The sequence below is a fragment of the Emydura macquarii genome, unplaced genomic scaffold (assembly GCF_026122565.2).
Source record: "Emydura macquarii macquarii isolate MOO-44397 ecotype Brisbane River unplaced genomic scaffold, CSIRO-AGI_Emac_v2 contig_3122, whole genome shotgun sequence".
Taxonomy (NCBI): Eukaryota; Metazoa; Chordata; order Testudines; family Chelidae; genus Emydura; species Emydura macquarii.
The window spans coordinates 2,660,355-2,684,698 of record NW_027133259.1 but is presented as its reverse complement, the minus strand read 5'-3'; the positions used below and the strand labels follow the sequence as shown (position 1 = coordinate 2,684,698).

At 40.1% G+C, this 24,344-nt stretch overlaps 1 protein-coding gene across 1 annotated transcript in view; it reads left to right on the top strand.

Moving 5' to 3' along the window:
* The window catches only part of LOC137141939 (potassium voltage-gated channel subfamily KQT member 1-like), a 552,592-nt gene that overhangs the window by 295,669 nt on the left and 232,579 nt on the right, over positions 1-24,344 (top strand). Inside the window, exons 13-16 of the mRNA XM_067531059.1 lie at positions 15,455-15,530; positions 19,070-19,164; positions 20,357-20,397; positions 23,636-23,697. Coding sequence (XP_067387160.1) covers positions 15,455-15,530; positions 19,070-19,164; positions 20,357-20,397; positions 23,636-23,697 — 274 coding nt within the window. The remainder of the gene's footprint in view (positions 1-15,454; positions 15,531-19,069; positions 19,165-20,356; positions 20,398-23,635; positions 23,698-24,344) is intronic.

The following is a 24,344-nucleotide window of genomic DNA, read 5'->3' as shown; positions in this document are numbered from 1 at the left end:
GCAGCTGTACTGTTGGAAAGCACAAGACCTTAGAAAGGTAGTGTTCAAGTTAATCAAAATAATCAGAAAGCAATATTGAACCAGGCTTTTAGAGTAACCAAGCACAACATTATTATTCCTTTCTTTGCAGCTGTAGTGGGTCTGTGACACTGAGAGGTACCTGATGAATAAGAACTTAATTCAGATCAGATTTTCTCTCCTTTGACACGTGTGTTCAGGAGAAGGGCTGTCAGAGAAGTTTCTTGGGGGAGGAGAAGGGAAAATGCCTTTGGAAAGATTAGTCTCAACACCCAATGATCCTGAGAGTGAGGTTTCATCCAAAAAATTGGGAGTTTTTCTGTTTATTTTCTGACTGCTGATTTATCTTACTTTTTTTGTCATAACCATTAATCCTTGAGGGGTTGATGATAAGTGTGTTTTTCTGTTGTAATTACACCAGTTTACAAAGCTCTTCATCTGGAATCTCAAAGTGCTTTAGAAACATTAATGAATTAAGCCTGATGGCTCCTCTGTGAGGCAGGTAGGTTTTGTACCTATTTTACCAATGCACAGAGAGGGTAATGGACTTGCCCACGATCACACGGTGAATCAGGGGCTGAACTGAGATGAGAACCCAGGAGTCCTGTGTCTGTATCCCCTACTTTAACTACTAAAACCCAGTTATCACAACAGCTACTCAACTGATATCTAAGGGAACCATGTGGGTGAATCCCTGTGCCCATTCAGATCACTTGCAGGATTTTCCCTTTAATGAGTATAAACAACAGCTTATAATAGAGTACCATGGCCCTGATTCAGCAAAACCCCTAAGCATGTGCTTAACATTAAGTGCTTTGCTGAATCAGGGCCTGAATCAGACTAGAACAAAATCCAGGCAATGATTCTGTTTATGCATCCTAATTTCTGAATGAGATGATTGAAAACGTGAATCCCAATTCCTAAATATTGAGCTGAACAAATTTTCTTCTAGATCCAAAATAGAGGTAGATGTTACATTTTTTTAAAGGAAGCCAAATGGGGCAGGGAACTTTTTCTGTCTGGTTTAAAACTACCTCCTCTTCCACGTAAGCACCTAAATAAGGCCAGGTTTTCAAAGCGCTTTGCATGTAGCAACTTCCAGTGTGACACTTAGGGCCAGACATCTGAAAGAACTTGGTACCCAATGTGCTAGCCTCTTTTGAAAATGTGTCAGTTATTTTCTCTGTGACTCAGTTTCTCATCTATAAGATGGGGATAATGCTTTCCTACCTCCTATTCATGCTATGAGAATAAATCCATTATTATTTCTGAGCTGCTCTGATTCTATAAAAGTGAGGGCCACCTAAGTCTTAAATAGCTGTGTTTTATACTTGAAATACATAATTTATAGATAGTATTTTGCATTTTAAATACACTATAAAAACATTTTCCTCAATACTGCAGTTTAAGTTCCTATGGTACATAATGCAGCACAATTACTTATTTTTAAAAAGAAATATGAAGCCCTGAGCTGCCTGAAAGCCATTAAAGTTTTATTCTTAGAACTGTTCCCTGACTTGACTGGGATCCAGTTTCTGTGCAGGTTAGATAGGAATTAAAATTAATGAACCCAAATAAACTGGTGTTTCAGAGACTATCTTTGCCAGGCATTATATTTTCATGACAGAAATCAGTGAAGTGTAAATATAGTGCTCAATCACTGATGTATATTAAGAACTCAGCGTTGTTCCTGTAAATGTTGAATAAAGAGAAGAGGGAAATGAACTCTTACAGGACACAGAATAGGAACCAACAACAGGGTTTTTTTTTTTTTAAAGGAATAAACCAGAGCAAAATGAATAAGGTGGCCTCAATCAAACTCCCAGTGGACAGTTGTCAACATCTTACCTACTATTGTAAGTGGCACAATTGCTTGTCATCCTTGCTGCTAGTCTCACCAAAAGTGTCAAGAACTGAACGAGCATGGATATGAAACGATCTTCCTATTACTAGAGGTGATTCTGTCAGGTCAGCTTATTGATGGGTGTGATGATGCACCTGGAGTTTGGAAAAACAGAGCACCTTGGCCTCAAAGACTGTATCTCTGGCACCTTTTACTAACCAGTAACGTATTCATTTCATTTTGTATAAGTTATAACAAGTTGTTTAAATATTTGTGGCCAAATCTCAAGGATAAGTGAATAAAATAACACATTTGCCTGATAGGATCAATGTCAGCCTTAACTGATGGGGCAAAAATTTGTGAATATTGGTCAGAATCTATTTGACCGCCAGAGATTCAGGGAAGCAAGCATCAAATGAGATCAGAGGCTAAGGTTAACGGAAATTACCGAAGCCAATGATGTAAGAGGATTCCACCCACCCAACTATTGGCCAGATTTGGAATCATCTATGTGACATATATAATTCAGCCTGTTATTGTAGCAGTCATTCCTTTTTCAGCAGTGTCCAGAAACAGTTTGCTCACTTCAGAGAGGGGAAAAAAACTCACTGTAATTCTATTTTCACAGTAAAAAGATACCCCTATGAATTCATCTTGTTTGCTCTGACAGTGCAGGAAGGGATGAGAGAAACAGAATGAGAGAAAACAGACCCGGATCTTTTATTTTGCTGCTGGCAAAGCCGGAGGGCAAGACCCAGCCAAAATAGCCAACTTTTATTTTTGTTTCCAGGGACAGTTCCTCAGATAATATGTTGTTCTGAGGCTGGTTGGTGCCCAGCTGTCGGAGGATTGTGTGCATGTTCTGTGATGGATTTAGATTACCTCTTTAAATATGCATTTTAATTTCAAGGGGACCAAATCTGAACATCCCTTCTCCTTCCCCAATAAGCACACTTTTCTGATGTTGTTGAAATATTAGTAAACTAGTGACTTAAATCAGTAAAGATGTTGGGTTCACATGAACATCGAGAAGTTCATGTGTCATCTTCCCCCACAATCCACCTCAACCAAGGGGCTTCATCTGCCTGCAGTTATCTTCTTGGGAGATGCTCAGTAGCTTCCCTTCCAATGTGCTCAGGGGCAACTTCGGGCACATCTCCCTCACTTTATATCCCCCGCCTTGGTCTCCCTCTGCCAATGAACGATCTGCTGAATTTCCGTCATAAATTATTGTCTCCATCCTGGCTCCTCCAATAGATTCTCTACTCACAATTAATTCCCTGCCTCTGTCCCCTATTTGTTCTTTGTCCACATTCCTGGAACTACTGGGGCAGGTAATCTGCCTCCTTTCTCACTTTCCATTACTCACCCAAGTGCTGTTCAGTGTAGAGAGTGTGTTGGGGGAGGAGGCAGCTCTGATGAGCTGAGCCTCATCCATTCTACTTCATGTATTCATTCATTGGAATGAACTTGCAATGAAGTATCATCTGGGGCATGGAGTGGTGGTAATAACCCCCAGCTAGCCACCAATCTCTGCATAGAGAACTTAGTAGAAGAAGGCCATCAGTGCAGCCTAAAACAAGCACCGTAGCTGACACACTTCTTCAGACTTTGGCTGGGACTGTATCCTAAGAACGCTTTAGAAAACACCTGGGACAATCTCGCCTAAATCAAGATTGCCGGCATAGAGAGATGCAGCATGGGGTAGGTAAGTATAGAGGTTGCATCCAGCACTACATTCTGAGAGATTCCCATGATATTTCATCCAGTTTTGATTTACAAATGACCTGCAGAAGAGGTATTCATATCAGAATTTGGTTTAGGCTAGGGATCAGGTATGTTCATGTCTGAGTCATGACTAGGGATTGGATTTCATTCAGACTGCACCAAAATTTTACAAGCTGTCTTCTTGAGGTTTCTGCTCATAAAGGCCAGAAGGGACCATCATGATCATCTAGTCTGACCTCCTGCACATTACAGGCCACAAAACCTCACCCACCCACATCTGTAATTGACCCATAATCTCTGGCTGAGTTACTGAAGTCCTCAAATTATAATTAAAAGATTTCAAGTAACAGAAAATCCACCATTTACCCTAGTTTAAACGTGCAAGTAACCCATGCCCCATGCTGCAGAGGAAGCCAAAAACCCCCCAGGGTCTCAACCAATCTGACTTGAGGGAAAATTCCTTCCCAATACCAAATATTGTGATCGGTTAGACCCTGATCATGTGGGCAAGACCCACCAGCTAGACATCTGGGAAAGAATTCTTTGTAATAACTCAGAACCTTCTATATCTAGTGTCCCATCACCAGCCATTGGAGATATTTGTTGCTACCATCCCCTCCATAAAATTATCAAGCTCAATCTTGAAGCCAGTTATGGTTTTTGCCCTTACTACTTCCCTTGGAAGGCTCTTCTGGAACTTCACTCCTCTGATGGTTAGAAACCTTCGTCTAAACATATTGATGGCCAGTTTATATCCATTTCTACTTGTGTCAACATTGGCACTTAACTTAAATAACTCTTCCCTCTCCCTGTTGTGTTTATCCCTCTGATGTATTTATGGAGAGCAATCATATCTCCCCTCAGCCTTCTTTTGGTTAGGCTAAACAAGGTAAGCTGTTTGAGTCTCTTCTCATAAGGTACGTTTTCCATTCCTCTGATCATCCTAATAGCCCTTCTCTGCACCTGTTCAAGTTTGAATTCATCTTTCTTAAATACAGGAGACCAGAACTGCACACAGTATTCCAGATGAGGTCTCACCAGCGCCTTATATAACGATACTAACACCTCCCTATCTCTATTGGAAATACTTTGCCTGATGCATCCTAGGGCTGCATTAGCTTTTTTCACAGCTGCATCACATTGGCAGCTCATAGTCATCCTGTGATCAACCAGTACGCCCAGGTCTTCCTCTTCTGTCACTTCCAACTCTTATTGTTAGTCCCTAAATGCATGACCTTGTACTTTGCATTATTAAATTTCATCCCATTTCTATTACTTCAGTTTTTATAGTTCTCCAGGTCTTCTTGTATGATATTCCGCTCCTCCTCCTCCATACTGGCAATACCTCCCAACTTTGTGTCACCCATAAATTTTATTAGCACACTCCCACTTTTCGTACCAAGGTCATTAATAAAAACATTAAATAAGACTGGTCCCAACACTGATCTCTGAGGAACCCACTAGTAATCTCCCTGCAGCCTGACAGTTCATCTTTCAGTATGATCAGTTGTAGTCCCCCCTTTAACCTGTTCCTTATCCACCTTTCAGTTCTCATGCTAATCCCCATCTTCTCCAATTTAACTAATAATTTTCTATGTGGAATTGTATCAAATGCCTTACAGCAATCCAGATAGATACTGCATTTCCTTTGTCTAAAAAATCAGTTAATCAAGTAGCAGATCAGGTTGGTCTGACATGATCTACTTTCTGTAAAACCATGTTTAATTTTATGCCAGTTACCGTTTACCTCTTTGTCTTTATCTTCCTTCTCTTTTAAAATTTATTCCAAGACTTCGCTTACAATTGGAGTCAAACTAACAGGCCTGTAGTTTCCTAGATCACTTTTTTTCCTTTCCTAAAAAATAGGTTCTATATGAGCAATTTTCCAGTCATAAATAATTTTCCAGTCCAAAGTACCACCCCCAAATTTACAGATTAATTAAAAACTTTGCTATTGGGCTTGCAATTTCACGTGCCATTTCCTCTAATATATTTGGATGGAGATTATCTGCGTTCCCGATTTAGTCCCATTAAGCTGTTTGAATTTGACTTCCACCTTGGATGTTTAGGTGTTGGGCCTTACCTAGGTTATCATTAATCTCCACTCCATCCTCAATGTTTAGCAATACCTCTTCTTCTTTCCTTGTTTTCTTTTTATTTATATGTCTATAGAATCTTTTACTACTCTGCTTTCTCTTAATCACCTGTTTCAAATGCTTGCTAATCCTGCCTGGTCTGCAACCCTTCCCTACCAATTTTTTCCCCTTGCTTGAGAAGCAGGCTTCAATAGCTTCTGCAACTTTAATTTAAAGTAATTACAAGTGTCCTCTAAATTCTGGTTCTTCAGTCCAGTCCATTTCCCTAACTAATTCCCTAAACTTTTTAAAGATTACCCTTTTGAAATCAAGGACCTTAGTTGCAGATCTATTTTTGTTTTTTATTTTTATTTAGTTTAAACTGAATTAGCTCATGTTCATTAGAACCAGGGTTGTCTCCTACAACCAGCTCTTCTATGAGGTCCGCATTACTCACCAATACCCAATGAAAAATGGCATCACCATTTGTTGGTTTGGCAGCTATTTGGTGAAGAAATTTGTCAGCTATCACATCCAGGAAAATCTGGGCCCTACTATTATTAGTAGCCCTTGTCCTCAGATCTATATCTGGGAAGTTAAAGTCTCCCATAATCACACAATTTCCAGCAGCATTTATTTCATTACAACATTAAAGAGGTCTCTATCCATATCCACATTGGGTTCTGGGGGTCTGTAGCATATCCCTAGCACTATCCCAGGGGAGCCTCTAGTAGCTTTCTTCCCCAAAGTGATTTTGACCCAAACGGACTGTTTTATCCATTCCATCACTTCTAATTTCTTTACAGTCTACTTCATTATTAATATATAATGTTAGTTGCCTTTATTTCTCTTTCCTGAACAGCACATACCCTTCAATACCTGTACTTCAGTCATGACTCCCATTCCACCACGTTTCTGTTATTTCTATAATATCTGGTTTCACTTCCTGCACCATAGTTCTAGTTCCTCCATTTCGTTACTCAGGCTTCTTGCATTGGCATACAAACATCTTAGTTGTTTCTGCTTGGCTTTGCCAAGATTCCTCACATGATTGGGTACAGTCATTCTACTGCCAGTATCGCCTACCTGACTGTTAGCTTCATTGGCATTGGCACTTTCTTTCCTCTTAATGTCCATTCTCCTACGCACTGTGCTCCCTTTCTCCATTGCTATACTCTCTCTTTCTTGATTTTCCTTCCAGTCAATATTAGAATCAGGCATGGATTTACATGAGCATCTCCCAATCGTCTCCCCTTAGTTCTTAGTTTAAAGCTCTTTTAATCAGTTGTGCCAGCCTCCATCCCAGATGTCTATTACCCTCCCTACTCCGATGGAGTTCATCCCATGAGAACAGTCCTCTGTCCATGAATGCTTCCCAGTGGTCAAACATCCCAAAGCCCTCCTTATAGCACCATTGCCTCAGCCATATGTTGATTATCATAATCTTGTCTCGCCTTCATTCTCCTCCTCTAGAGAAGGGTAGAATCTCACTGAAGATCACCTGAGCCTCCATTTCTTTAAGCATCTTCCCCAGCCTGGCATAGCCTCATTTGATGAGTTCCAGGGATAATCTAGCCATATAATTTGTTCCCAAGTAAAGGACAGTCAGTGGATTCTTTCTGTTCCCATTAGGATCCTCTTCAGCCTCAGGTCCACATCCCGTATTTTAGCTTCCGACAGACAGCACACCCTTCTGTTTTCCGGATCAGCTCTGGTGACAGGCCTGTCTGTTCTTCTCAGTAGGGAGTCCCCAATCACATAGACCTGCCTCTTCCTGGTGTTGGTGTGATTCTCTGGCCTACCCCTTCTGTTCTTTCTGTCTGAAGTCCTCTTGTCTTTTGTTCTCCCTTTCAATCTTCTGTGAGTCATTCTCTATCCTCCTGGGGTTCCAAACTCTTCCATTGACTCCTCCTCTCTTTTTCGAGGACTAGCCACTTTTCTCTTCTTCCTTGTCCTCCCACCCTCTGTTACTGCTCATTGTGCCTTTTCTTCATTTTCCAACTCAGTAAACCTGTTCCTGAGTTCTGTTTCTCCTTCACTAGACGATCTTTTCCTCTGCCTGATTCTCATGGTCACATGCTTCCACTTTCCTCATCCAGCAGTCTACCCTCACAGTTCTCCAGTCCAGCTTGCATCTGAGTCTTGAGTTTTCCCTCCATCATCTGCTTGAATCCCCTTTCAAACTCAATCATACTTTCCACCTGCATCTCCAAACCTTGGATTTTCTCTTCCATCAGTTCTCTCAGGAGGCAGTTGATACAAACGAAGTTCTTTTTGGGTACCCGCTCCAGGATAATGTGCATCCCACAGCTTGCACATCCAGTCATCTTCGTTGTCTCTTCCATTCCTTGAGTCGTGACCACTGCTGCCTCTGTATCTGTCGTAGAGTTCCCATCTAAGCTCCTGTCAAGGAAAAGAAAAAAACAAAAACAAACAAACCAAACACCAGAACAAAACAAGAACACCACAACCCCCACTTCCAAACTCCTTTTATAAACTCCCACTCAATCTCCCCTGTTTTTTGCTCTGTTGGCTGGCTTCTCTGCCTTTATAGGCCCTCTAATCAGAGGATGACATTTCCATCATGTTAAATGCTAGACTCATTCAGTATTGTCTGTTCTTTCGAGGTTTCCATAAGTTTTGAATGAAATGACTGTTTTCAAGAAATTTTGCTCACATTGAAAGATAGGCCACTTCTAGCATTGAGTGAGCCCTGGGACCAGAACCCATTGGCTGAAATTTGAAGGAATTCACTTATAAGGTTCTAGTTTTAGCTTTCTCTGATCTTCGTAGATAAAAATATCCAGGATCAACACAGACAGTACGATCTGTCTGAGCTGTGAACAAAGTGGGAAATGTCTGCTCAGCCTATCTGAAACCAACACTAATTATTTGTGTTTTTAGGATGAGACCCATTTTCTTTTTTTAACATTTTTATTTTTCCAGTTATTTAAACCTCTCTCCCCACCACAAAAGGAAACAGTTTTCCTATTTTCTATTCCTAATCTTGTGATGCTGTTGCTGGTCCCCTCAACCTGTTAAAGATCCTGAATCCTAAAATGACTCCATATGAATGGACCTGCAGTGCCTGTATGGTAAGTTTGTAAAATTTTCAAACTTGCAACTTTGAGGCTATAGTTTGCATCGTCACACAATATTTCCATGATTATTTAAATAAAATAATTTGAATATTATCCAAAGACTGTGATCTCCTACTACAAATTTCATCTCTGCATAGCGAAATTTGTTTACCTCTGCTAAATTCTACTCTCAGTTAATGGGAGTCAATTGAAGCTTAAAGTAAGATCTGCACTCTGAAGTTAACTAGAGCCCTGTGCTGCTCAGAGCTGACGACAGAGTTCAGCCTATGAGTCTGAGGCTTTCCCTTTGGTTTTTTGAGGGTTTTTCCTGATCATACTTTTATCATTACTATCATCCAAGATTTCTCTTCTGTTATAGCTAATAAAATATTGGTCTGTATTTGGTAATTCTACATGTGAGAAAAATTACAGCAATTATTGTGAATCAAAGCTGTTTCACAGCTACAGTGACTGAAAGTAGAACTTGGTAAAACTTAGTCGGAGAACAAAAAGGTAAATATAGAACTGAGCAGTTCTAAACACTCCCTTATTCTTCTGTTGCAATCCCTGACCTAGTCAGTATTTGTGCTGGCTTTAAAAATGAAGTCAGGTGGAACACTCCAGAGGAGATGCTGTATGTTGCTGCATGCAGGAAGTAACAGAATTATTCAAAGACCCAGTATTAAGATGGAGCTAGTATGATTTTTTTCCATATTTTCTGCTAACCAGCCACATGTAAGAAATGAATTAATCTCGGCAGTAACCTGAATAGCATACAGTGCATGCATATATATATACGGTGCTGTAAATGTGTATCCTCAAACCAGTTTTGCAAATTGGGTCAGAGAGCTATAACTGACCTAGCTGAAGTAGCTTTTATTTTCCATAGTACTTGATCAAAGTGGTTAGGTTACACTAAATATCTCCTTTAATTCACGACACCTGAATAAACTACAGGAAAATCACTCTGGAATGCATATTCCACTATCTGCAGCCATAAAAACAGTACATCCTGGATAAAACCCTTCCTTTATAAGTGAATGCTAAGGATAAAAACCTTCCAGATTGAAAGGTGCATACATAGTGAAAGCAATAACCAACCGTGGTTTTGAGACTCACATTGTGCTCCAGCATTAGAATGGAATAACTATAGTGACTCTGTGGTTTAAGGTCCTTCCCATGTCTATTTTAAACCCTCTTTCCCACCTAAAAATATTACTTGGCCGTTCCAATGCACATCAGGCTGGATGTAAATTGCGAAAGAAGGGGGCTTGAGCTGGCTAAGTTATATTTTTAATAAAAAGAGTATTTTAAAAAAAAGTTTGTGAATAGTTTCCAAAGGAGTTTTGGATTTGATTATCTGCCCCTTTCCCCACTGGTTTAATTTTTTAAATTGAAAATGTTCAGCTTGTTTGGCTTGGGCTACTTCCTTTCTTCATTTAAAACATGTTAATGTGTCCAAGTTTTCGAACTTAAAAGTAGCAACTTTCTATAATACTCTCGGTGCCACATGTTAAGGACCAAACATGGGGCCATGGGGCCTCTCTGGCCTGGAGCCTGTAAGAGCTGTGTGGTCCAGCCAGGCTCTGCAGCCACACAGATCTGTTCAAATCATAAGGAGGGGAAAACTGTCAGCCAGTAAAGAGGGGGCTCTTCACCCTTTATCCACCAGATTAGTTGTTGGCGAGAGGGCACAGCCACGCAACAAGGGTGGTTTGCTCATAAAATAAGATCTCAGTTTCACCCCCATCCTCCTCCTCTTTTTCCCCAACTTACCGCATCTATGTGGGAGCTGTAGCAGTCCTAGAAGCAAAAGAGACAATGCCAGGGAGAGGGGAGAGAGGTCCTTGGATCCACATGAGTTCCCCTCCTCCCACTGCAGACTAGGTATGACTGCCCTTAAAACTGGTCAGCTTGTGAAGTAGCTAAATTACAAAGAGGTAAGGGACGCTTACTATTGTGCAAATTAGCCTGAGGCTTTGGCCCTATCTTAAGGGGATACCTTAAGATGATGTCAAATTCTATTTATAGACCCAAGTGTATATTACTGTCAGGGATGGTCTAGATAATGCTTGGTCCTGCCATAAGCGCAGGGGACTGGACTAGATGACCTCGCAAGGTCCCTTCCAGTCCTACAACTCTATGACAGTTGGTGGTGCCCATTATAGTTAAGGATGCAAAAAGTTTCCATTATGGGCCCTTTTTTTATGTGCTCATAACTTGCCCAAATTGTCACCATTTGGACTGGAATTTTCCTTTGTTGTTCTATGCCAAAATGCAAATGTTTTGGGGAAGGCTTCAACAAAATCCTTCAGCTGTTTCTGAGTTTGAGAGAATGAAAAAATACACTTTTGTCTGATGACAAAATTCTAACCATACTCTTTTGAATGGGACTCTTGCAAAAATAACTAGTTCAAAATTTGACTCAGCATGGACATAGTACTTAATGAGGACTATTGCATTTGCTTGGTTTTGCACGCAAAAATGTCTTAGCAAATTACAACAACTTCATACCATGGTCAGTAGCATCTGTATGTATGTCATTGCCCTCCGCTGGACAGAACCAGAACTGCTCAATAGTTTCATAAGCACTATAATGCTGACAGCTAGCATAGATTCTTCTTCTTATTTAGCTCAATTGCTTGGTATCCTGTGACTCTGATCTTGTCCCTGCTGTCACTTTGAAGCTCAGGGTGGCCAAGATGTCCAGCATAGTGACAACCATGAAGCTCCTAGACTGATTCAGATTTTTATAATAAATTGCATGCATAAAGTTTACAGGATGTACAATGTGTGCAAGTTAATATTGCTGTTGATCTTTAAGTTTGCATTAATGTTGGGCCTATCGATTGTTTCTTTTTCACATTTAATGCTAAGTAGCTGGATAAATGAGTTTCTGGGGGTGATCACAGCTTCCTTGTCATCTCTAAAGCATTATCACTGTGGGGTTCCGGGATATATATGGTGGTATTTACTCTTGACTGATGGTTTGGTTTTGATAGAAAAATTGAAAATGAGTACTGAAAAAATCAACACTGATCTAGTTTTGATCACCTCCAAATAATTATTTTTAGTATATGAATTGACTACATGTGACACACTGGGGTCCAAGTTCATCAGTGATCCCTGACGTAAAATTCCTTTGTAAAAAATCTTAAAGTTCTCTCCTTAGACAGTAACCCATGTCTGCTTTTTAAGAGCCATTCAAAACATCAAAGAAATAAAGAAAAAAGCCCTTGACTGAAAAAGTCTGCAATTACAAGAAAAAATAACACTCAATGAAATGGAGAGGAATTGAATTAAAAGTGAACATGGATTATGAAAAGTGTGTGGTATAGTCATTTAAAGCCTTGTTACAGGAAAGCATACTTATTCAGCAGAGTCTTTAAAAAAGTGATTACCAAGTCAATGGGACTTGAGCACGTGCTTAAATGCTTTTCTGCATTAGAGCTTAAAGCAGAGGAGTGGGAATCAGGATTTCTGAGTTCCGTTCTGAGGTCCACCACTGACTCTCCGTGTGCATTTAGATAACAGACTTCTCTGTGTCTCAGTCTAAATAGGTATAATAATAATAATGCCTAGAGAAAGGGGTCATAAGGTTAATTAACGTTTTGTATTATAGAGTGCCTCTGAGACCCTTGGATGAAAGATACTTTACATATACATAATGTTTACAAAAATGAGTCTGTCATGACAGATTTGTACAGAAGGCTATATTAAGGTCAAGTAATTTAAATATCCAAATATTAAGTGAAAGGCCAGATTGTCCTTTGCCTGTGTGTGTGCGCGTGCGTGCATGTGTTGGTGGAGAAAGTACAACAAGTAGTTCAGGCGCACCATTGGACGATAGAGAAGAAACGGTTAAAAGATGACCCATGTGTTAGGCTCTGCATCATCCTCTGGGCAGTGTCTAATAACCACAATCTAGTCTGAACTGCAAAAAATATTTTAGGTTGAGACTCAATGTGATAAAAGCCTGGCTGGGTATTTAGAATCCAAGAGATGGGCCTCTTCAAGGGAACCGGGACCTTTGTAGAAGTGGGGGGCCCACCGGCGCCAGAACAAGGGTTGGGGGTCAGGGGCCCATGCCCCCCACTTTTTAATGTGGGTGTAGTTTGAGGGCTGGGGGCAGCATTGCCCCCCCAAACTGCAACCCTTGGGCCATTGCAGAATGGCACAGGCAGGGGCTGCCCTTTGTGGTGACGTTGCCTGCCCAAACTGCTTGAGGCTTGCAGTTTGGATGGGGCAATGCCACCCCTGTCCCCCCAAACTACGCCCATGTTAAAAGTGGGGGACATGCCTCTCCTGCTTCTAAAAGTGGGTGGCCATGGCCCCCTGATCCCCCCGGTTCCAGCGCTGTTGGGCCTGTTTCCTTACAAAGCTGTGAGATCACACTCACACACACACTACAATTTAGATCCATATCTTAAAATCCTGCATCATCTAACCCCACAACAGATTTTTTTCTATTAAAAACCAATGCTGAGAGTGTTTACCTAGCGTACAAGGGTAACATGATTTCTAAGAACAGACTATCACTCACCACTAGGGTGTAGCAGTTAAATGTGTATCTTCTGGAGACAGTATGTGTCTATGGATTTATTAGGGTAATTAAGATAACATACTCACATATCTCAGCTCTGGATGTGCACCTCTTCATGCTACATTTTCTCCCATTAAAGTAGAATTTCATAGGTTTCTGTGCTTCTGTTTTACAGCTAGGGATCATTAAATATGAACAATAACTGACTCTCCAAATACAGATGGGATTTTCAAAAAGCGCTCAGCCCAGCCTTGCTCATAATGAACTCCATAGGAGTGTTACCATTAGGAGCAGAGTCAGGTGAAGGCTGAGTGCTTTCAAAAATCTCGCACTGAATGTCTTTGTATTACAATTTGTTTTTTCCTCTTTCTTTGTTGCTTAAATAAATACCTTTTTCTAGTAGTGAAGTCTGTTAAACTGTGTAATAGCGTCCAAAGGGCAACTTGGTCACTTGGGACATTTAAAACTTGACAATGCACTAGAGAATGTACTGTAAGGAATAGATCTTTGCTGACGGGTTGGACTTTACCCAGGTCTGGTTTTTATTCTCTGTATCTGTTGGGAGCTGTTTTTACTCTGCAGGACCCATTTCCTTTGATTGCACTAAATGACCCCTATAGGTGTATACAGATCCCAGGACATTCTGATCTAGATGTTTGTTTCAGACCTCCCTTTACCTATATGTAATGTTTAGGGTTCTGTGGTACTACTCTTTTAAAAATGACACTGTGTTTAATAACTGTCAGTGATTTCTGTATCAGATGTACTCAGTTTACGGATGAAAAGACATTGCCCTCTTAATCATGACTCATACAATCTTAGCCGGAGCTCTGTGAACCAAGCTCGGTGCTTTCCTTTTGTCATAATAAAGGCCCTGAAGGCCAAAGTACTGGTAGGCTGTCAGTGGCTCTTGTTTAATGGATTTACACAAGTGTAAAGATTGGAACTTAACAATTCTGTTTTGATAACACACAAAAAGTTTTGGAATCCAGCTCACTTTCTTAACTTTTTGATTCTGCAATGCGTGTGTGTGTGTGTGTGTGTATGCACACATTTCATACATAATCGTTGTGTGTGTGTGTGTGTGTGTGTACATTTTTTAAATTACAAGTTGTGACTTGCTTAGATAGAAATAATAGTAAAATATGTCCATCAGGTTTTAAAAAAAAAAACCCTCAGATTGTGATACGTTGCCCAACCAACAGGAATGATTTAATCAAAGAACAATTTGAAAAAGAAAATGCTGCCGTGACTTTGATACAGTCACTATTTGTGGTGCTTTGCTTTGTAATGCACTGAAATCATCATGTCTTTGAGGCCTTCATTCTCTAAAGGGGCACCTCAGAGAAGGAGAAACCGGGGCCGGCTCCTTTCCCCAGTGAGAGACGCTGCGGGAAAGGCAGCTGGCTCTGCTTTCAAGAAACTTGATGGATCCAGTCACCCTGCTCGCTGGCCTTTTCAAGACTGTCATCATGATGTCAACATAGAGTATTGCCCAGTCACTGTTGCCAGTTTGGGAGGATAAATATAATTTTGCTCATCTCATCAATTTTGAATGCTTGGGAGAATGATAATTGCTAAATATGTTGTTTGCAATATGATATTGTTATTTGTGTGTGACTGTTATATATACGTGTGTATGTGTCTATGTATTTGTTCATGCAGGTACACACACACATACACAGTATGTAATATATGCATGCGTGTTGTGTTAGGCTTATTTCAAATCTTGTGGTTCGTTATTTTCTTCTCCTCCCCCATCCACTGAAGAATCAAAGCACTTTTCAAAGGACTTAATTTCCGTGCTTTGGAACTCATGGGCAACCATTCAATAAAAGCAAAATAAGGAATGCGGTCATGGTTCTAAAAACATTTCACATTCTTCGAACTGATGCCAGTTATATGCAATGACAGTAATCCTGTCTAATCCCCCACACATTTTATCTTTGTACACCTGTTTGTACTGTCTCTCTTATCAATTTATTATACATAGAGCCAGACTGATACAAGAAGGCAAGGCAGTGGAACAAAAGAGGCATACATGCTAAATGTGCTGTGTTATAAATATGCATTGTAGAAAAGTATTAGGGCATGTTCATTGCTTAGAGTCATCTTCTGTTGTTTTTCTTTTTCTATTTTTGATGTGTGTGTGTGTTTTACTCGGCAGGTTAACTGAAGCACACCGAACAGCTGTCAAAGTCATAAGGAGAATGCAGTATTTTGTAGCAAGAAGAAAATTTCAGGTAAGCAGCATAGTTAACAATAGGGACAAGTGAGAAATATAAGCGAGGGGAAAAACAATGGGTTGGACTTTCAGTGGGTGCAATTTGCCCTTGAGCACAGGGCTGGGAAAAGGCCTATGTACTTAAACACTAAGCCTCATACTTGCCCTCTACACAGGGGCAAATTTCACCATGTGTGCAGGACTCCAAATTAATGTCAGTGTGGTGCTCCAGAACATTAAAGCATTTGTAAAACCAGCCCCATCCTTATTTCTCACTTATTTTTTTGTTGCACCTTTAATTTCCAGCGTAATTTTAAAAAGGATCCGTTTTTTTCTTCCTTTTGAATATAATGATCAATATGTGCATGCATATTGTTCAACACACAGAAGAGACTCCATGGAGGATCCAGCTACAGTGCAGTTTTATATGTATTGTACATAATAATCATCTAGTAACTGTGTAAAGAAAATGCCTGGAGAATAGTTTGCATGCAACAAAATAGATTCAACTGTTTTGGTAGTATATAACACAATGTTGCTTTCAAACTCGTGGTCAAGATTTTCCAGAATGAATAGTGGTTTTGAATGCGCAACTCGAGACATCTTAAAGGGGCCCTGATTTTCAGAAAGTACTGAGCATCCATGCTCTGAACATTCACTTTCTCTAAGGACTCTCAAGTTACTCATCCAAAATTTGAGGCACCCAAAATCACTTGTCACTTTGGAAAATCTTTTTCATTCACCTGCCTAGCATCTAGTTCCCTAATTTCCTATTATAATAGAACTTTATTATTATTTTAATTGTGGTATACTTCTTGTAATCAGTAGTGAACTTGCAGTTCCCACGGAGTTCAATAAAATATATGGATACTCATTACTTCTGAAAATCTGGCTACAAGTTTCCCACACAATCCATTAGTTAATAGTTTTCATACTATTTTTGAGGTGATATAAAAATGGAAAAGGAAACCAGCATGGAGAGCATAGGTTTCAAACAAGTTTGATTAAAGCTCTAATATTTAATCACAAGGGACGGGAATGTGAGAAGAGCATGCAGTGTTCAGAAGGAAAGGATCTGATTTTGTGACTTTTTTATTAAGATATACTAGCCTAGAAATCTTTGTGTATTAGATGAGTTTGGGAAATCGATATGCAGATGACCTTGTGGTCACAAAACATAAGCTAAGGTAGACCAGAGTTTGAGAGAGATTTGGGGAATTCAGATACAGATGACTTGAGTTTCACATGTGCTTGAGAGTCTTTACTCAAAAGACTCTGATTTTGAGATGGATTTACAATGTTGAGTCCAAATAGCCTGGATTAATGATAAATTAGGAGGGAAAAGGGTCCAAGATTGGGGGATCTGAGAATTACTTTCAGGGCCAGCCTTAGGGAAAATGGCGCCCTAGGTAAACTTATGGCTCCCTATCCTCTGCTGCCTCCCCATCCATCCCCCCGGCCATTGCCCCATGCCCCTGCTGCCTCCCTGGGCTCCCCCACCATCACTCCTGGGCCTTGCTGCCTCCTCACCATCCCATTGCCCTCAGCTTCTTTCTGTGGCCTTGCACCCCAGTCCTACCCCATTCCTTGCTTCTTGAGCCTTGACCACAGCGCCTTAGGCAGTTGCCCATGTCGCAAATCCGTAAGGCTAACCCCGATTACTTGGGCTCAGGGAGTTTTGCATTTGCCAAACTTTCCTCTGGGTTTCCATTATCTCTCCTATGTCTTTCCTCGAGGTCTCCTAGTTGTACTGTATATTGCAGTATTTTTCAGTAAATACCTGACGAGATTCTGTTTAGTTGAGGGACGTCTGTGGACGCTGTGCCAGAAGTTGGCACAAGGACATAAGATGTTCAGGTCTAAGGAGGGCTATTGGGGAAAATGGAAGAAAAGAGTAGAAATAGAGGGATTTTTCGTATCCTGATTTTTTCCCAAACTTTAGACTGGGCTCAAGCAGCACTCAGCATACAGTACTTTACAACGCAAGGCTTTTGTGCTGATCATTTGGTAGCAGGGACAAAGAGAGTTTTAAGGGGGGAAGTGAAATATTAGTGGGAATGAGGAGAATTAATTATGCACATGGTAACCCGTATGTAAAAATAAAAACAAAAACCACCCTAGTACATTTAGACTCTGAGCCATGCATCGTGTCTAAATAGAGACTGGCCGAAGAAAGGGACAGAGGGCTAGGCAAAATGTACTCAAAGCACCCCTGCCAGTCAATCTAAAGAGGGATATTGGCACTGTTTCTCTGGGAGAAAACAATAGCCTGCTTTTCTGGCCAGAAATAGTGATGTGTCAGCATCTACAACAAATGTTGCTGAGAAAGGGGGGAAAAATTGGCAATCAACTGAAAGCTTTAAACAGACACACACAAACACACGCACAAACCTGTACACAACAACAACTCTCAACGATGGTGCAGGTAACTAGTGAGTGAGGAGCACAAGGAGAGTATATTGTCATTAAGAGTTTTTGCTTCTTCATTTTACAGGATTTGTTTCCACTCCAGTTGAATGCTTTTTATTTATTGCCTTCCAAGCATGACTCCAGCACATACTGTAGGTGTTCTGTGCATATGTGCAATGGTGCATGCTAATGGCTCCGGCTGGAGCTGTGGCAGAGTGGAAACAGACAACAAGATGACTAATGAGCTGTTTTCAGTTATTTTCAATTACTAGATTTGCCATGTACCCTTTTTTTTCTTGATCTAAAGCCAAAAGGAAGACATCTTGCCCCATATTTCCCCCTGGCTGATGGCTCTGAAAATGTTTATATTTTCAAAAGCAGATAATTAGCCGCTTTTTCCTGCCCTAATTTTTGCTGCACATTTTATAATCACATCATTTTATGTAAATTATCCAAGCTTATTTTTAAATTCCGTCTCACCAGCCATATCCATCAATTGGCATTTAGCAACTGCAACTGGACTCAGACTTAGGAAAGGAAAACGTCAGAGAAATCCTGGCATTTAAGGCATTTTTTAGCTTCACTTTTATTTTTAATCCTAATTGTTCCTTTCTGCATCTAGAACTGTTAGGTAGATAGGGGCCCAAACCTATCCCCGATCCAAACACAGTCAAACTTTAAGGAAGCTCGTAACTCACCAATGATCTAGACCAAAAGCCTGTCATTAAGCAACTCCAGAGTTTGGAAGACTTTGAATTTGGATCCAAGCTCTATGAATTGGACGTCTCTGTACTGTTCTGGATTGTGACAGAATGACTTCTATATGGTTCTGTAATAAACAGAGGAAAGTCACACATGTACTCTTCATTAAATTATATACCTTGGCTTTCTGTGCTTAAAATGGATGTATTTGCTCAGCACGTGACAGTGTAAAGGCGTGACTCTTGTTGACAGTAATGGATATCACTTGGCTATGTTCCTGTGCTCCTATAATTTCCAGGAATATCATATTTTTCAGTTATTACAGAGAACTTTCCAAAACAACAACAACAAAAACTCTAGAGGATAAAAACTAATGGTTCAACTGATATAAATGAGTGATGTAAAACAAGGATTATTTCACAATCTCTCCTATTACTCCTTTCACAGCAAGCTCGAAAACCATATGATGTACGTGATGTAATTGAACAGTATTCTCAAGGACACCTTAATATGATGGTTCGCATAAAAGAACTTCAAAGAAGGTAGGCCCAGGCTAGCTAACATTTGATTTCTCCAGTGCCAGCTGGCTTTAGGAGAGATATGTACTCACTGAACACTAATTGTCAAAAATTGCAAGCTGGGAGCATGATATCTGGAAGGTTTGACTTAGAGTTGGATTTTAACCCTTTTATGATGAAAGTTCAGAATTTTGTCAACATCCTCCCCAAAAAATCAAAAAGGATGAAAAGAAATTGAGGTAAATAGTGTAAAATTTAGTGCATGGCGTAAGAATTTTTTACCAGTTCCCACAAAAGAAAAACTCTTCCAGTAATGACTTCCCTTTCTATCCCTCTCTCTAGAACTCTCCGTGGCTGGGAGAAATCATTTCACTTGTGCTTCCCTGTGTATCTGATACTCTACTTCTTCTTCCCCTCTCCTCTCACACAATTACTACACTTTCTTTCTTGCTTTCTGCTTCTGGCTTTCTGCATAGGTTTGACTTTTTTCGTTGTAAAGCACTGATGCATTACTAAGGACACCAGAGCCAGTAGCAAAATTCCTACTGAGCAGGTTAGGGTCCATCCTATCAAAATAAAATGATTTTTTTAAAACCCTACCTCTATGTGATTCTGGGAACAGTTACAAATATTCTTAAGAAGCCGTTTTACTGAATATGCATAGTTACTGGATTTAGGGTTGCCAACAATCCCTTACTGCAAGAGAAGTCCCTTATTTTTTCATCTCTGTACAAAAAGATTGGGAGTTGCTGAGTGCTGCAAAAAGCATCAAGGAATACCCCTGAGAAATGTAGGTGAGTACTGATGATGATGATGATTGATAAAGATAATTTCAGGAGGGGGGCAGAGGTGCAAAGAAAACAATCCCTTATTTTTCAAATACATTGTTGGCAATTCTAAGTGCAATACAGGTTTAAATGGCTTTAGTTATGCAACGGAAACAGAAGAAATAAATAAAATACCAGTGCTCATGAACACCACAGTAACAGTGCAGTTTTATTACAACAAATAGCAATGTCTAAGAGGTCAGACTGCTGACTGTATGTAAATCCAGAAAGTCATGCAAGGCCAGCATTTTCACTTGTCTTGCTGTTGTAAAAAACTACTGTTCTTTTGCATATAAAATGTGCATGTGAACGGTCCCAAGCAGCAAACAATAAACCGTTTGATCATTCTGCTGCTGGAAAACTCAAAAGATTCTCTGTTTTCTTTTCAGACTGGATCATTCCTTAGGGAAGCCTGGCCTTTTTCTTCCAGGTATGTGACTATATCTTTTTTATAAAATGAATGGCTCCATCATTCAGTAGAAATAACTGTTGGTAGATTAATGTAGACCAATCATACAGTCAATTGTTGGGTGCAGTACAGCTGCAGAAGGATTGTTACCTGGCATTCATGTTGCCGGGATTAAACAGAAATTGAGCATAGCTGTTAAAAATGTGTACTAGGACGAGGAGGCCTGAAAACTTCTCTTACTATAAGATTTGCCAAAACAAACTGCTTTCCAAACCATTTATGGCTGGGCTTAGATATACATTGCTTATACTTAAAAAGGTCTCTTCCTTTTTGAAAGATTCTATGGGTTTGGATTTAGAATAAAACATTTCAGAAGCTCCTAAATCCTATTTTACAAAGTGACTTCAGGCACTCAGAAGCCTCAATCTCAGCAAAAGTCAATGGGATTTAGGATTCTGAGTGTCTGAGTCACTTTTGGAAATGTGATTTAAGCTCCTAAATAGCTTAGGTGCTTTTGAAAATTTGTACCCATATACCCTATGGTTAAAATGAAAAATAAAACAAGAACCAGTAATACCTCTTAAAATGGAAGAAATAGTTAAAGTCTGACCGCTGCAGGGCATTTACAGCAAAGTTGAATACATGGTATGCTCTTCTTCCTCAGAGCTAAACTGGCATTTGGGCTGTTCGAAAAAAGAATCAGCTAGCTTGCGTGCATTTATCTATGTTTGCACCCTGAGTTCTTTTTTTAAAAAGTGCATTGTGCAAGCTGAGTTTCTGAAAATCTGGTTAGCCTTCAGGTTTTTTGTTTTTATTTATTTATTTTTGTTTACTTTGGGTTTAATATTACCAGATTAGAGCTATAATTTCTATTCAACATAGTGTTGTAGGTGGCTGAAGTATGTTTTATGAGACAGCTTTTAGTATCCAAAACAGAGAGTGACAGAGATATTTGAATATAAAGAGCATAAATGTGAGATAACAATGTACCAGAGGCCAGACTGCTGGCCTTTCCAAGGCTTTTGTGAAGCTGGGTGCTCTCCATCCATGCTTCAGTAAGAATCAGAACCCACTGGATGTGCTACTCCAAGGTTAGCCCCTAAATCTTAGATCCGTCAGCCTATTTTGCCTATTTGGATGATCTCAAATAGCTTTAGGGATTTGAACAACTGTTGAAATAAAGCCATTTGGGGCCAAACCTACCCCAATGGCTGTCTGGGAGCTGTAATCAGCTCCGTTCCAGGCAGCCTTTCACTTCACTTGAGAGGAATGCCACAAAATAGCTGCAACCCCTTCCAATTGTTCATCTAAGGGCTTATCTTCACTTACATCGGAGATTTGGTGGCAGTCGACTGGAGTTACGCAAACTATGCAAAAAACTTCCGTAACTCCCATCAACTTCTGTGCTGCGTGCCATCTTCACTGCACTGTGCCATCAGGAACCACGTTCCCGTCAACGCAGCGCTACACCACTTGAGAAGGAGGTCTTAATATGTCGATTTCTGGATCGACTGAGCGGTCTTCACTGACCGCTCAGTCGATCCAGATAAGTCAATCTGATGGCGGCGAATTTGTGTGTACCTGTCAAATCCACATTGGTGGAGATGAGCCAAAACGGGACCCTTGAATCTGTCTCTTCAAATTTCAGAAGTTTATGAGTCCAATAAATTGTCCAAATAGGACAAATCTCTGGATCCAGCCGGGCCACTCTGCCCACAAAATAAGTCCATTTTGTATTTGTGTTGTCTACTTGTGTGGAAAGATTGGTGACCTGCTAGCTGCCTCCCCCATTTCTTTGATAAAATTTCTCTCCTCTCTAATATCTGCGGAAGGGTGCCAGGCAGGGCCACTGCCCCTCTAAAACCTAAAATCTCAGATGGTCTTCAGAGGGAGGGCAATAAGCATCCCTCCTCCCAAACACACAGTAGTAGAACATTGCATGAAAAGTGCTTCCTTCTGTGGCCACCCACACTAAGAAAAATGGGTCAAAATAGCTTCTGTTTAACGCTTTGGCTCAGCCAGTCAGGAAACTACAACTAAATACAGTGTGACTCCTGGGCCAAACCTCAAACAACCCATCCAGCTCAAAAGGAATATAAATGGGTGTGAAAAAGTCACATTTCTAATAGCAAACTGTTTGTGTGCATGTTGTCCATTAGAAATTTATGATGTTTTGCTTTTGTTTTGTGAAGAAAACAATCACAAATTTGAAAGTAAGCATTTTAGTTCATGAGGTAAAAATGTCAGAAGTGCCTACGTCCCATTGCCTTAAGCTCCTAAGTCACTTCATAGAATCACGGAAATTTAGGGCTGAAAGAGATCGTAAGAGATCATCTAGTCCAGCCCCTTGATTTGAGGTAATACCACGTATACCTAGCTAGGGAGGCCGTTTGTTCAGTTTTAAGCCAAACAGTTCTAGTTTGTGGCCCTGTCCAGTATGGACTTAGCGCCCAACATGGCTTTGTCCGGTGAAAAGGAGCGGAGAGAGGAAGCTACTATGGATGCAGGAGGGTGGGGTTGGAGGTAGGGCAGAGGTGATGCCTCCATGTGGAGTGAAGCAGGTGGGGGCGGGGATGTCCTGTATTTTGGGGATGTGCCAGTGGCCACTGTATACCTAGGCCAATCCATGCCTGTTGTTAGGTGCTTTTAAAATTTTTATCTATGATGAATATTTTTGCAGCTTGTAATATAATAATTATTATTTCTCTTGTGTTATCATGGTGCTTAGAGATCCCAACCAAGTTTTGTGGCCCCATTTTGCTAGACACTGTACAAACACAAGAAAAAGGCACTGCTTTGAACAATTTCCACTTTTAGGCACCAATCCTTCAATTCAAAATCAGGGCTTAAACAGGCAAGACAGAAAAAGGGTAGGAAGGGAAATGGGGACAAAGAGCTATATAATGAGTTGCCCAGTGTCATACAGTGGATCAGCTGGGAATAGAATCCAGGTCTCCTAAATCGCAGGTGTTTATAAATGTGCAGCTATAATACATGTTCTTAGGAAAAGATATGTATGACTGTATAGTTAATATACACACACTGTGTAAGTGGTACATACAGACACATGCTGCATGTGTAACCAATCCCTTTTTCACTCATGCAGCCTATGAAATAAAAATTACTTGTTGCACTGATGTTATCAATATCACCCTAACTTTTTACTAGCTTCTATTTTGCTTTGAATCCCATTAAATATGCTTCTTTTAGTTTCAGCTTCTTCTTTGTCTCATGAATGTCACATTTTTTTTTCTTTTAGAAAAAGGGGTAGACAAAGGATACTATACTGTAGGAGCCAGACTGATCCGGTTAGAGGATAAGGTAAGTGTATGAAAGCTTTTTTTTTCTCCCCTGGCTAATGATATCTGATCTACAGGACTGCAAGATAATATCTTTGCATGATTTATTTTAGAACTATGGGGCACCATAGTGCATTATGGGGCAATAGAGAAAAATATCCTAATTTTTGTAAGAGATTTGATGAAGTTACATGCATATGTTGTTAGCATTTTTAACCATTTAACTGCCATGAAAACTTGATTCTTGATTACAAGTAATAATGCTTTCATGTTAAAGCTAGGTCACATAAGTCTAGTAGACAAATACTGCATAGTGACAAGGTGTCTGTCATACCAGAATCAGTATATTAAAGATACTAGAGAGGCCATCATCAACACTATTTGTAAATAGCAACAGCTGATATCTCAGTTTTATCATAGCAGACATTCTCCACTCCAATTTGTTTTAACATTTGAAACAAAGTCTGTCTGTGATCAAGGATATCCATTGGTTACGTATGTGTCTCTCTCAAATTTTTCATGTAGTTGTTTCTTTTTTAATTATGTGAAGGGGAAAAAAGGCTTTGATGGCTCTTCTTGAGAAACCACAGTGCATCTTATAAAAAATTTAAGTTAAAATGATTCAAAGGTGAAATTCCACCAGCCACCTAATATTGAAAGAACTTTATC